Source organism: Gobius niger, assembly GCF_951799975.1.
Source record: "Gobius niger genome assembly, chromosome: 16".
Taxonomy (NCBI): Eukaryota; Metazoa; Chordata; class Actinopteri; order Gobiiformes; family Gobiidae; genus Gobius; species Gobius niger.
The window spans coordinates 15,706,987-15,719,467 of NC_136867.1; the positions used below are offsets into that span (position 1 = coordinate 15,706,987).

Sequence of the window (12,481 nt, forward strand, 5' to 3'; positions counted from 1 at the left end):
CCACTTTGGCTCTGAAATTATCCAACTACAGACTTAACTACCACTTTGTGTAACCTTTGAATGCAGTACAGAGGAATAAACACATAGTTTTAAGGGTAAAATTTAGTTGTTGTTTTTTTTTTTTTTTTTTTTTTTGCCGGTTCAGCAGTATACAGTTTGGCCAAACGAGGGCAGCACTTGCATTATCTTTCCAGACCAGAGAGAAATGGTTTACATGAAAACATTGGCATAGATAGAACTGCATAGACTGAAACGCAGAACTGACGTCAGTTTGAAAACTGCCATTGAAAAAAACAATTCAATAAATTGTGTAGATTCTATTAAATTCTGAAAAATAAATGTATTTTAATAAACACATCATTTCCCATTATTCATAGTGTGTATACATATTTTTGGGACACTGTATTTACATTTAGACAGAGGAATTGGATTCTGCCCACACTTTTCATAACATATTCCTTTGTATTCTTTATATGTCGACCATTTAGAAGCAACAAATCACTCAAGGCCTTTTGATTTTCTTGCTCATACAGCCTGAAACAAAAGCACTTTGTGATTGAAAAATGATTACGTCTTTTTTGACAAATAATCACAGAAACAATTATGTAATTTAAGGCAGAGGTTTTTAAGGTTTTTCAGAGGAACATGCAAAACATGACACCATTGAGCTTCCTGCTACAACACTACAAGGTACAGAATGTATGATCAGACCAAATTAAAAGGGTCAAAATCTGAAATGGTTCAAAGTTACAATATATAGGACCTGTTGTTAAAAAGTAAAACAAAAAATTAAGTGGAAGAGGCAGTCAAAATATAGTAACAGTAATCATTTTTAGGACACACAAGGTCTAAACAGCATCACAGCCTCTATTTTATCACATTTAGCATTACACATTTTAAACAATTTTGGAAGCATTTAAACACTTGAGAGAAGACTTACAGTAAATATGAAATCCTAAAATACAACAATCCTATACACTTCGGAACATTATGAGGCTCATTCAGTTTTAAATATAACAAGATGACAATGATTGATATGATTTGTAGTTTGAAGAGCAGGTCAAAAGTGATGATGGACAGATAGAAAAACATGTTCATCATGTCCTCCACGTATATAGTTTAGTTTGGACTTTGTGCTGGGGGACCGCTGCAGGAGGAAACTTGCTTTGGGCTGCCCATCATGTTCTAATGCTGTGATGAACAAGTTGACTAGATGACGACTGTGACGATCTTATCCACAATTGGGATATACCGTCTTGGCTCACACTGGCGTCCGCAAACAGCTCGAATTTTTCCATGTTTTCTTTTGTGCATGGGCAGTGACCACCTCAGTTTGCTCTGGCTTATGCTGGACATTCTCATACCACATGTCCACCAGAGTGCCGATTTAAAGGCACACTGCGCAACATTTTGGACTATATTGTTGCCATCAGTACAAAACATGTTCCTAATGAGCAGCTCGACACGAATGGATGAATGGATTAGGATGGGAACCTAACCTGTTTAAATCTCAAATTCTGCTGCCTTTAGTCGACATCTCCATGGAAACGAGCTGGAGACGTACCCACTCCTGGTAAAGTTATGTCATGTCTTAGGAGAGCTGAGCCGCTCACAGCAAAATTACATATTTGTTCCTATTTTTCAATGCTGAAAATATCTGTCATAAAATAAAAACTTGTATTTCAATTTTTTCTTTTTTGTGGCTTTAAATAGCCAGCAGGAAGTAGCCGATGATGACGATAATTTTTATTTATACATACATCCCGCGACTGTGTATGTGGCAGAGTGTTATCTGAATGTTTTCTCCTGCAGCATCCATCCTGTCATACATTTGCCCAACCATTTTTGGAGTATATCACAAACATGGACAGTAGTGCCTTTATTGTTTTTGGTTTTTTGTTTTGTATACTTTATTGTCCCCGTAGGGAAATTCGTCCTCTGCATTTAACCCATCCTTCGATGCCGCTGGGGCAACCCGTAAGGAGCAGTGTCGACGGCAGTGCCGCGCCCGGGGACCCATCTCCATGATGTAGAGCCAGGCTGATGGTCAGAATCACCTGGCTGGAGGATTCACCTATTGCACATGTTTTTAGTGGTAGGGGAAACCGGAGTACCCGGAGGAAACCTACGCAGACACGGGGAGAACATGCAAACTCCACACAGAAAGGCCTCAAGACATCAGAGTGTCTTGTGTCAGTGAGGTTATCCAGGAAATAAGGATGTCCGGGTATGGGATTCACCTGGAATCCTCCGAGAACCTCACCTGAAAGACATTGTCAAAATTGTACGTCCTTGTGTGATTCTCCATCAGACGTTTGTAATGTTGGTGTAGTGATGGGTAGACGATACCATTTGTACAAATTGTGTCACACTGTATCACGCAGTGTTGGTAGGCTTATAGGCGCCATCTGGTGGTGAAAAAACTAACTTTGGGCTGCTGCTGTTCTAATGCCGTGATGAACAAGTTGACTAGATGACGATCTTATCCACAATTGGGATATACCGTCTTGGCTCACACTGGCATCCGCAAACAGCTTAAATTTTTCCATGTTTTCCTTTCTGCATGGGCAGTGACCACCTCAGTTTGCTCTGGCTTATCCTGGACATTCTCATACCACATGTCCACCAGAGTGCCGATTAAAATAGCCAGCAGGAAGAAGCCAATGATGACAAACGAAACGAAGTGGCCGAAAGTCTGTCACAGGCTGTGGAAAGACTCTTTTTGTCAGTCATTTATATTGAAAAAGACTTATGACTGGCAAATTGTTTCATCAACATCTGGTGGTTTGTTTTTAATATTTATTTATACATACATCCTGTTACTGTGGCAGAGCGCTACCTGAATATTTTCTCCTGCAGCATCTATCCTGTCATACATTATACTGACCCAACCATTTTTGGAGTATATCCCAAACATGGACAGCAATGCCTTTAACACATCAGAGCATCTCGTGTCAGTGAGGTTATCCAGAAAATAATGATGTTCGAGAACCTCACCTGAAAGACGTTCATGTACGTCCATGTGTGATTCTCCATCAGACATGTCGCCTCGTTTGTAATGGTGTAGTGATGGGTCGATACCTCAGTGTGTGTGTCACACACTTGTACAAATTGTGTCACACTGTATTAGCTCAGTCTGACCCAATACATAGTATATTGTATCAATAGCTTGTCTGTTCTGTGAGTTGTATCACTACGCATTCAATTTGGTGGTCCAATATAGGCAATACCTTATACTATAATGTGTTGCTCTTGGTTTGTTAGTGGGTGAAATGTGAGTATGAGAATTGTTTGCTCTGTGATATGATGTTTTTGATGCAGAAATAATCTCTCCTGTTTAGAGACAACAAAGATGAATCTAATCTGATTAGCCTGTGACCAATCTAAACTTAGATATCTGCCTATATCCAGTCAAAAGTGTGACCTGATCTGCTCTTTGTTTGCTCTTTATTCATTACTGTGCACATATTATTACATGTTGTTCCATATATTGCACTAGAGCAACATCATTTTTTATTATAATCTGGTAAAAGTGACAATAAAGCTTGCTATGACTTTATTTATGCATTGTTCATACATTTATGACTATTGACTTTCTTATCATAGCAATAACACTATCATTACAAAGATAAGCCCTTTTTTCCCTGTTTCCTTTTTTGGCCTGCATTGTGAAATGACATGCTTTATTCAGGCTTATTCTATTCTATTCAAATCTGATGCTCTAGCTTATTTTGCCCCTGTCCAAATAAGCTATATCCTGAGTTACCAAATAAGGTCCAGGGTAAGGAGCATTTTTCTCTATGTGGACAATTGCACAATGAGGAGAGTGTGGGAGCCTGTGATCATACAGTGATGTCAACATTCCCTCTCTGCTCCATCACTTGCTGAAATAGCTGATGACAAAGCGATGGACTGACCTGTGCGCGTCATCAGCCATTTTTAGCCATGTGTACCAAACCTCAGCCCACTTGGCCTTGGAAGTGCTTGTGTTCCTCTTCCTCCTGCCCACTCTTTCTCTCTACCTTGCACAGAGCGTAGCCACTGCCTCCGCTGCCCTCCCCTCCACACCACGCTCACCCAATGACCCACTGGCGGGAAGCGGGGGCCCATCTGTGCTGCTGGAGAAGCTGCTTATAGACTCGGATTCTATTTTCTTTGCATTGTTGTTTAAATAAAACCCACATGGTCCAGGATTACTTCCCCTATTTACCCTCATACGTGTGTCTCATCCTGATTACACAATGATGCTTGGTACAGCATTTTGACTCAGGTTAGTAGGCCATCTCAGACATGAAATTTGTGAATGGTCAAGTCCATAGTTATTGCAATTTTGGATGTAGTTTAGAGTGTTTCAGCTGAGTAACCTGCAGGGCAAACTGACCAATGCACAGTGTCAGAAACCCTGCATTTGCAAAGTATTTTTAGATTACAGTCACCATATTCACCATATTCAACTTGAGTCTTCTCACTATTTCACCAGTAAGATTTGATGCGATTAGGTACACTAGAAGTACATTTTCTCTTAAATGATTTGAGATTATGTACACAGGTAGTGGACAGGATGGGGAGTAATTATTCAGTAAGAGTCCTCTTTCACTTCAAAGGGGATTGTAATAAACATGTTTCAAATGTCTTGGGTCCCATCAATAACTTCTGGACCTTTGGCGGGACAATATGGACAGATGGCTGGGCTGACACAAAGACATACAGACAGAGCAGAGAGAACATTAATCCTCACACCTCACATTCACCCACCCGTGCGTTCATTGTTTTGCTATGTTTCTACAAAAGAATGTGTCAACGAAAGGGATTTCGAAGTTCTTAACTACAAATAAGGTGAAATTAGCAACAAAAAGAATATATAAAAATATTTTTTCGCTATACAGCACAAGAACAAGGGGTAGATTGGAAATTTGAATTGGGAAGATTTACTGAGACCAATAGGCTACTGTTATTGCTGTTGTCTGATTTTGAATGACTGTGACTGTACATGAACATGTATATAGTGGCTTTAGAGAATTGTTTCAGAGAACATTTCAGAATATAGAATTTAAATATGAGTAAGTGCAAGAAAGGTGTGAGGGGACACTACTGCAGAAATTATTTCTTCTTGTGCAAAGTGTTTTGTGCAAGTTCACAAATCATTCTTTTAAACATATAATTTAACTCAACTGAAAAGCCTTTTATGGGTTACATTTTATTTTACACTACTTTGATACATTGTACCTAAATTTAGTACAATGTAATGTACTCTGTAACAGTAATAACTTGTACCTATGCACTACATACACAATGGAATAATGTGTATTAGTACTTTGGAGGTAGGACATAAGATTATTACATTATGTACCTCCAAACTACAAATGCATATTATTCCATTGTGTATCTAACCCATAGGTACAATGTATTACTCATTGTTACAGAGCACATTACATTGTACTAAATTTACTTAGGTACAATGTATTAATTAGAGAAGTTTAAAATAAAGTGTAACCCTCTAGTCTAGACAGTTCTCACCATCGCACTTTAGTTAAAGGGAAACATTTAATGTTGTGAATATGTTCGTCCTGTGTCTTATGCCATCTCTTTTCTATATATGACATAAGCCAGAAAATACTTTTTTGATAAGTCCTAAGAGTGATAATTGTAACAATTGCTGTTACAATTTGCAATAAGCCTCATCTTCAACACATTACATACAATTGACCAACAGAGGGCAGCAGAGTATTTCAATACACTAGCCCATCGTCTTCTGCCTTCTCTTGTAACTTTTCCTCCGTATAAACCCTACATAAAACATCGATAGGAGCGCTAATGCAATGAGATTTATTATTATTATTATTATTATTATTATTGTTATTTTTTTAATGCAATGAGATCCATATGCAGCAACGCTTCGACGTGACGCGCAGAAGAATGGAACCGTGGCCGAGCTTATGGGCCGAGCACAGGAGGGGAGCAGAGGGGCGCAACCTCCTCTCTGCCCGCGCTCTCCTCTCCGGTGGAGCCATTATTGCTGAGGTTGCTATAGCGACCGGAAGCATAGAAACAGAAGGTGTCACTTGTTACCTCAGAGCTGGATTTAGCCAAATTGTAAAATAGCCACTGATGGATTGGAAAGGGGGGGTTGGGGTTTCTAAAGATAAGCGACACAAAGCAGGAGGACCAGGAAGTAGCAGAAAATAGGATGCTGTTTCTCTTTGGGTGCGCTTTTATCTGTATGTTCACACTTCCCAATAGAACAAATGTCACGCGCAGAAGGGAAATTACGCACAAAAAACGCATTATCAAAAACAACACTCTAACATGACTGTAAGTATCCTAAATGGTGCGACTGATGTTTATAACACTATTAAATTGACATTGATAATAAACTGGCCAAGAGTAAACTGACATGATATTTTGGCCACCAGTTTTTCTGATTTTCAAACTTAGCTAGTCTGCCACAAACCATATCAAGCTGGAGCATAAAGACGAATGCTTTGAGGTCAGTTAGCACTCATCATAAAATGCAGAAGGAAATGCAAATGAAGATGCTAAACAGACTCACTGGTGATGATGACCTTAATTTCTTGGAGAGCATTCTTGTGACCTGCATGTGAGATGTGACATTACAAGAGATACTGTTGATCTTATAATAAAGCACATGGTTGAATTTGCAATGATCAATTTATACATATTTTTTCTCTGTAGTTGGGCAGCTTTTCACTACAGCTTGACTTGGCTTTCGCAGCATGACACGAATAACAACAAAACTGAATTTATCCCAACAACTGTGGGCCTTAAACATACAAGGCTGAATACTGATGACAATATTTACTGCTAACTTTTTGGCAAATCTTTCACTAGAACATCGACAAAAAAATAGTTTTAGTTCTTCTTGGTTTGTTGTTTTTTTGTGACCTTTTTTGTAAAGCACTTTGGTCTGCCAAATGTTGTTGTAAAGTGCTCTAGAAACTTTGATTCATTGATAATTGATCCCTGTGCAGAGTGTGACATAGGGAGAGGTAGAACTCCCTTAACAGTTGGAAAGGAGTGAGTCATATAGAACCATCCCTCTTCCTACGTCACTAACATTATAGAATTGAAAAAGTGTTGCTACATTACTGGTGTAACACTATGATTATTCCTTACCACACAAATGATTTTCACTAAAACCAATAAGCACTTAATCAATGTTGGCTTTACACAATTTACTTGTTCATATTGCGCAGTGCTATATGGCAGGTTTGCCTTGACTGCTGTGTGAAGGCAACAACCCCACACCTTCTGCTTTAGCGGCCAAAGATCTAACATAGTTTAATAATAAATAAATGCAATACAATTGAGACCATTAATACGTTTACAGTGTTGAATTTAAAGTTCTCACATAATGCATTGCTCTTTCCTTCTTTTTGTCAGTTCCACTCCTCCCTCTCCTCTTCCTCCCGTTCCCGGGTGTGTGTTGTGAGCGCACAGCGGATGGCAGTGGCCCACTCGGTCCTCTCGGGGAGCAGAAGGTTTGTCCACTCCCACTCAGCTTTTGACGTCATGGAACAAGGCGAAATCAAGACAGCACCACAGAGAACAGATGGGAGGAGGACACACTTACTGCAGGTTGGCCGTTTCATAACATAAAACTCCTAACAACGCAGCGTGGTCAGCAGGACAACTGTGTAGCACCCTCTTGTAGACTATAAATAAAGCAGTGTGGGCCTAATATAGAAGGAGGAAGTGACCATTTTAGATTGAAAAGGAAATGATATAATTCAGATCATTGAATTAGTAAAGTTTGAAAAGGACTGAGCATCCCCCAACTCTCCTTCAGTGTATCATATTGTTATAGATGATTAAATGTGTGGTTATTCTGTAGTGTTAGGCTTTTTTCACAATAAATATCATCTCAAGTGAACCAACCTGAAGACCCATGGCTAACCATGAACTGTAGAAAACGGTTTATAACCTGTAGATTTAGGATTTGGCCTAACCCAATAATCAAGAAAGAATTTCTCATTCCAGAGTGAGAGTGTAACATAAATTAGTCTGATTATTCTTTGTCTAGACTTTACAATCAGGGACCTGTTGCCGTTTGAGAGCCGGTACTAGATTGGTGTAACCATGGAGACGCGATGCACATGGGTGAATGACATCATTACAGCCTCGATTGTTCCCATCTACGCAAATGGAAAGACAACCTAGAGCATTTTTGTTGTGGGCATTTGAATTTTGGCAGATGGACAGCGTGTTGAAACAATGCTAATCATGTCATAATGGCAGATCACAAATACATCACTTTAATTTGAAATATATGTCTAAGTAATTAAAATGTAATTGCGATGTTGTAGAATACAAAAAGGCCCACCCATCCATATATCTGACTCACAAAGTTGTGTTGTGAGGGGGACATCACCAGTTTGTTGAGTTTGACCATTTGATTTGACTGCAGGTTGCCAGATATGAACTTAAAATGGTCTGGTCCTCTTCCAAATAACTCATTTTGATAACCCCTGCAAAAAAAAGTAACAGTTTAGAGGCACATTTGATGTAGCAACATGTACCTCAAATCTTCCACAGTGTGGCTTTAAATAAGTCAGGGTTATTAAAGTTTAAATGTTGTTTCAAGTTATTGTAAATTACATTTCATTAGAGTAAATCATGATAAAATAAAACACGTTACAGCTCTAAAATATAAAATGAAAAACTGTTGCAGTGATTTTAAAAAATACTTGTGGCCATCATAGCAGTCTGCACTATAATAAAATTAGCCCAATGTCACAGCAAAGATCCGATTACTGAACAATCAGAAGTAGGTACAGTGAATATGATGAAAGTCCAGCAACACAGTATGACCTGATTTAGTTTGCTTTCAGTAGTAGATCATAAGATGTGCTCTGACGCAGACTGGGGAGTTGTGCTGTGTTTGCGTGAGTCATTTTGTCACCTACTGCCACTGGGCTGGTCTGGTCAAAGAAAAGGGAAAGTGGGGTGTTGTTACACTTAATACACAAGAGGGAGGCTTCATGCCCGTGAAACTGGATATGTGATACCAGTTTAAAAAAAGGAAGAAAAAAAAAACATATGAATGGGCACTGAAAAGTCAAATCATGCTGTATTTTTAGTTGATGTATAATAAGTTTTCAGATAATCTAGATGTAAAAGCCTACTGGCCAAAGAGGCTGGTAAGCGTTATAGAGCATTAGACATACCAGAAATCCAGTGTTTGACTAGTTTGCCAGGGTTAGTGTCAACCCTGGCAAACTAGCTTATCATAATGTCTCCTCAGTGTTGATAAACATACATCTGATATACTGAAAGCCAGGAGCAGTGTGCGTTTGAACGTTATAAAAAGGAGAGAGTCTGGAGAGCCGCTGAGAGCAGTGTGGGCTGGTGCTGCTGCTGTACGGGGCAGGGTGAGGGCTGTTGGAGGAGAGTGGTTACAGTCAGTGGTCTCAGCCTCTTCCACAAAATGATCCTCGGTGACGCAAGCTGCTCTACACACATCCTGTCAGCTGCTCCTGCACTGTCCCTGAAAACATTTACGATACTGGACAATAGGCAAGAAATAGACAAGAAAGATCCAGTAAACTTGTATTTGTTTTTTTTAAATAATTTCTATGAAAAATGAAACGAAAAGCCTTTTATTTTGTTTTAGATATTCTTATGAGAAATGCACAACAATTCAAATGTGCTTGAACTGTTTTGTACTTGTAGTTTATTCTATTATTCTCATGCATGCTTTACATTTTACAGAATTCAGTGTTACGACTACATGCGGTCTGTACTGTAGATCCCAAAAAATAAGTGCCTGGATACAGGAATTATGAAAATGAAAACACATTTGTCACATGAACTGCATGTCACCAATACTGACATGTAAATAGAAAAGCTTTGACCCAAAGATGGATCTATAATATTCACAACTAATAAGAAGTTTATCAAACTACAATTTTAATATTAGATGAGATGGGGATTTCCATGGCAACATTTTCCGTGTTTATCCTTGTTTATTCATCTACCGTGCTCACTTTGGGACATTCCACAGTGCCACAAATTCATCACATCTTTTGCCTCAAGCCAGACACACCAAACAAATGCTTTGCTCGGTCCAATCCTATTATTTCGGTTAAATGGAAGCATCCTGTGCACCAAATTGGAATCATGAATGGAAATGAATTGATTAAAAAAAAAAATTGGGAATGAGGCATTGAAGTTTTTGGTTGGAGTAGGTAATACATTTCTTCAATTGTACAATCATATTATGTATCAGATCTTAGCAGCTGCTCATATACCAGGAATGTTGCCTAAAAGTAGCAGAAATATGGTTAAGGAGACCTTGCTGCCCTCACAAACACAGGTGGATTATATGCTCTGCTTTGAGAGGATAAGGGAACTCACAAATGGATAACGAGCATTTCTTTCCTGTAATTTGCTTTTCGCTGTATTTTATCAGTCCCATTCAAAAGGCTTTTAGTAGTCCATTTTCCAATAAAGGACATCTTGTTTACTTTTACCATGCTATTGAGATCTGAAACACAAGCTTGATGAGCAAAGTAATTGGAAATGGTTAGTTTGGCTACATCTAGTACATACTAATGTAGTGTGCATGTGATACCATAAAATAAGTTGCACAAATCTCCCCTGGCAAATTGGCCTGTGCCATCTGACAAAAGCAATTATCTCCTCATAGCAGGGGTCCATCTTTTCTACAAAGAGCTGAGTTGTCGGTTACTGTGAATAACTCACAACATGAGCTTTATATGATATGATAAATGGAGTTAGACCAAGAGGTTCATTAGGCACGGCAGGGGGTGTCAGTTAAAAAGCACCAACGGCCAAGGAAAAAAAAAAAAACTCTAAGAAGTTTAACATGCTTGAATATATATTAATAAAAAGTCTGGTAAATTAATTTTTGCTTGATCTTAACTGAACTGTAATTCATTATGCATGCTTTATGTGTAAATTTAGGCCTTTCACTTTGTCTTTGTTCGGTAATAAATAAATAAAAATACTTAAAAAGTTTGCAGTATGCAAATGCATTGACAGTACATTGAAGTACATCAATCAACTGTCAATGGTTCAATGTAAGAAACATATAAACGGTGAAAATCATGTTCGGCACTGTCTCTTTAAGAGCACCCGGAAGTGTTTCTAAAATCGGAAACGCGGCTGTTGTTTTCAATGTGACTCTGTTGGCAGCGAACATTAGGAGCTCCTTTGTAATTCCAGCCTTTAATGCCTTGTTAACCCGGCGAAATGTTTCTAACAACTGTTAATTGTGAGTATAACAAACGTACATTACGATCTAGGCTACACATGTAATGCTACACGTGTTTATGTAATGCAGTTTACGTTTGTTGCTGACCAGTGCTAGTAGCTCATGAGTTTCTTTCATAAACATCAAAACAAATGCTCCATATTATTTGCAAATCAATTACTAGTCATCATCTGTTCGTGTGCGTAGTTTATGGAATGATATGCAGATTTTGATTGAAATAAATGCTAATTTTAAGTAGCCCATACCTGAATAATGTTCCTGTTGCTTCTGTTTCCCCTCCACCTCAAGTGGCCAAGGCAAAATCCAAGTAAGGCCAGTTTTCTATCCAACAAGATTCTCTCAATGGCCTTTCTATATTCTCTGTTAACTGGTTTCAATAATTTGACAGGGCTATCCTGGTGCAGATGGTGAGCGCAGCAGGAACAGGATACTGCTTCAACACAAAGAGAAACAGACTCAAAGATAAAATGGTCCTCCGTAAACACGATCCATTTGGTAAGATGGTTATTTAACTAAGGCTCTGTCAAAGTGTATAATGTGTTTGTTTCATCAAAATATAGTAATTGATGATTGATAATAGGTGTAGAAGTTAAATTGTATGTTTTAAGTATAGAGGGAGTTCGACCATGGTAAATGAGTAAATCTGTAGGTGGCAACGGTGAAATGAAGGTCAACTCATTGTTTTGATCACTAAAAAAAAAAAACCCATTCATTTGTGAGTTGTCTGTCCTATTACATCAACACTAAACATAAATCTGACTTTTACACTCAATTACCAAGCACTTATTTTCACAAAGTACTTTATTTTTTACTGTTACTTGAGTAGTTATTACTAATTATATTTTAATATAACGTTCCTCTTGAATAAACATTTTGGCTGCTCTGGTGACCTGTTTTGAAGTACTGGTTATTACAAAAATAACATTTATTTTGTTGATTTTGTTTCAGTGAACAAGCATGTCTTATTCTTTGAGAAGAGGAAGATCCGCTCCATTTAATTCTGTCCTCAAAAGTATGAATTGTCAATGGACCATCCAATAACATCCCTATTTGGATTATACTCAAAGTTGGCTGACCTGCTTTCCTGGAGAGTCTGGGACACCACTTCATGGTTTTACAATGATCTTGCATAATCCTCTTGTGTATTTTATTATTGGTCGGATACAATACAACTGTTTTTGTTAAGGCCACTTTATTGTCAGAACACCTCAAATAGTTGACTTGCTC

The 12,481-nt window shown here is 38.3% G+C and overlaps 1 protein-coding gene across 1 annotated transcript; it reads left to right on the forward strand.

The window, feature by feature from the left end:
• Positions 1–11,127: 11,127 nt before the first annotated feature.
• On the forward strand, positions 11,128–12,471 carry mrpl33 (mitochondrial ribosomal protein L33). Its single transcript, XM_079573063.1, has 4 exons — positions 11,128–11,254; positions 11,543–11,561; positions 11,643–11,749; positions 12,203–12,471. Exons 1-4 carry the CDS (start codon positions 11,233–11,235, stop codon positions 12,250–12,252), a joined length of 198 nt encoding a protein of 65 aa, XP_079429189.1. The 5' UTR covers positions 11,128–11,232; the 3' UTR covers positions 12,253–12,471.
• The last annotated feature ends 10 nt before the right edge of the window (positions 12,472–12,481 follow it).

Excerpts from the sequence above, each read along its gene's own strand:
- mrpl33 (XM_079573063.1), top strand. The coding sequence starts at position 11,233 with ATGTTTCTAACAACTGTTAATT. Across the intron at positions 11,750-12,202 it reads CCGTAAACACGATCCATTTG|TGAACAAGCATGTCTTATTC; the intron begins GTAAGATGGTTA and ends ATTTTGTTTCAG.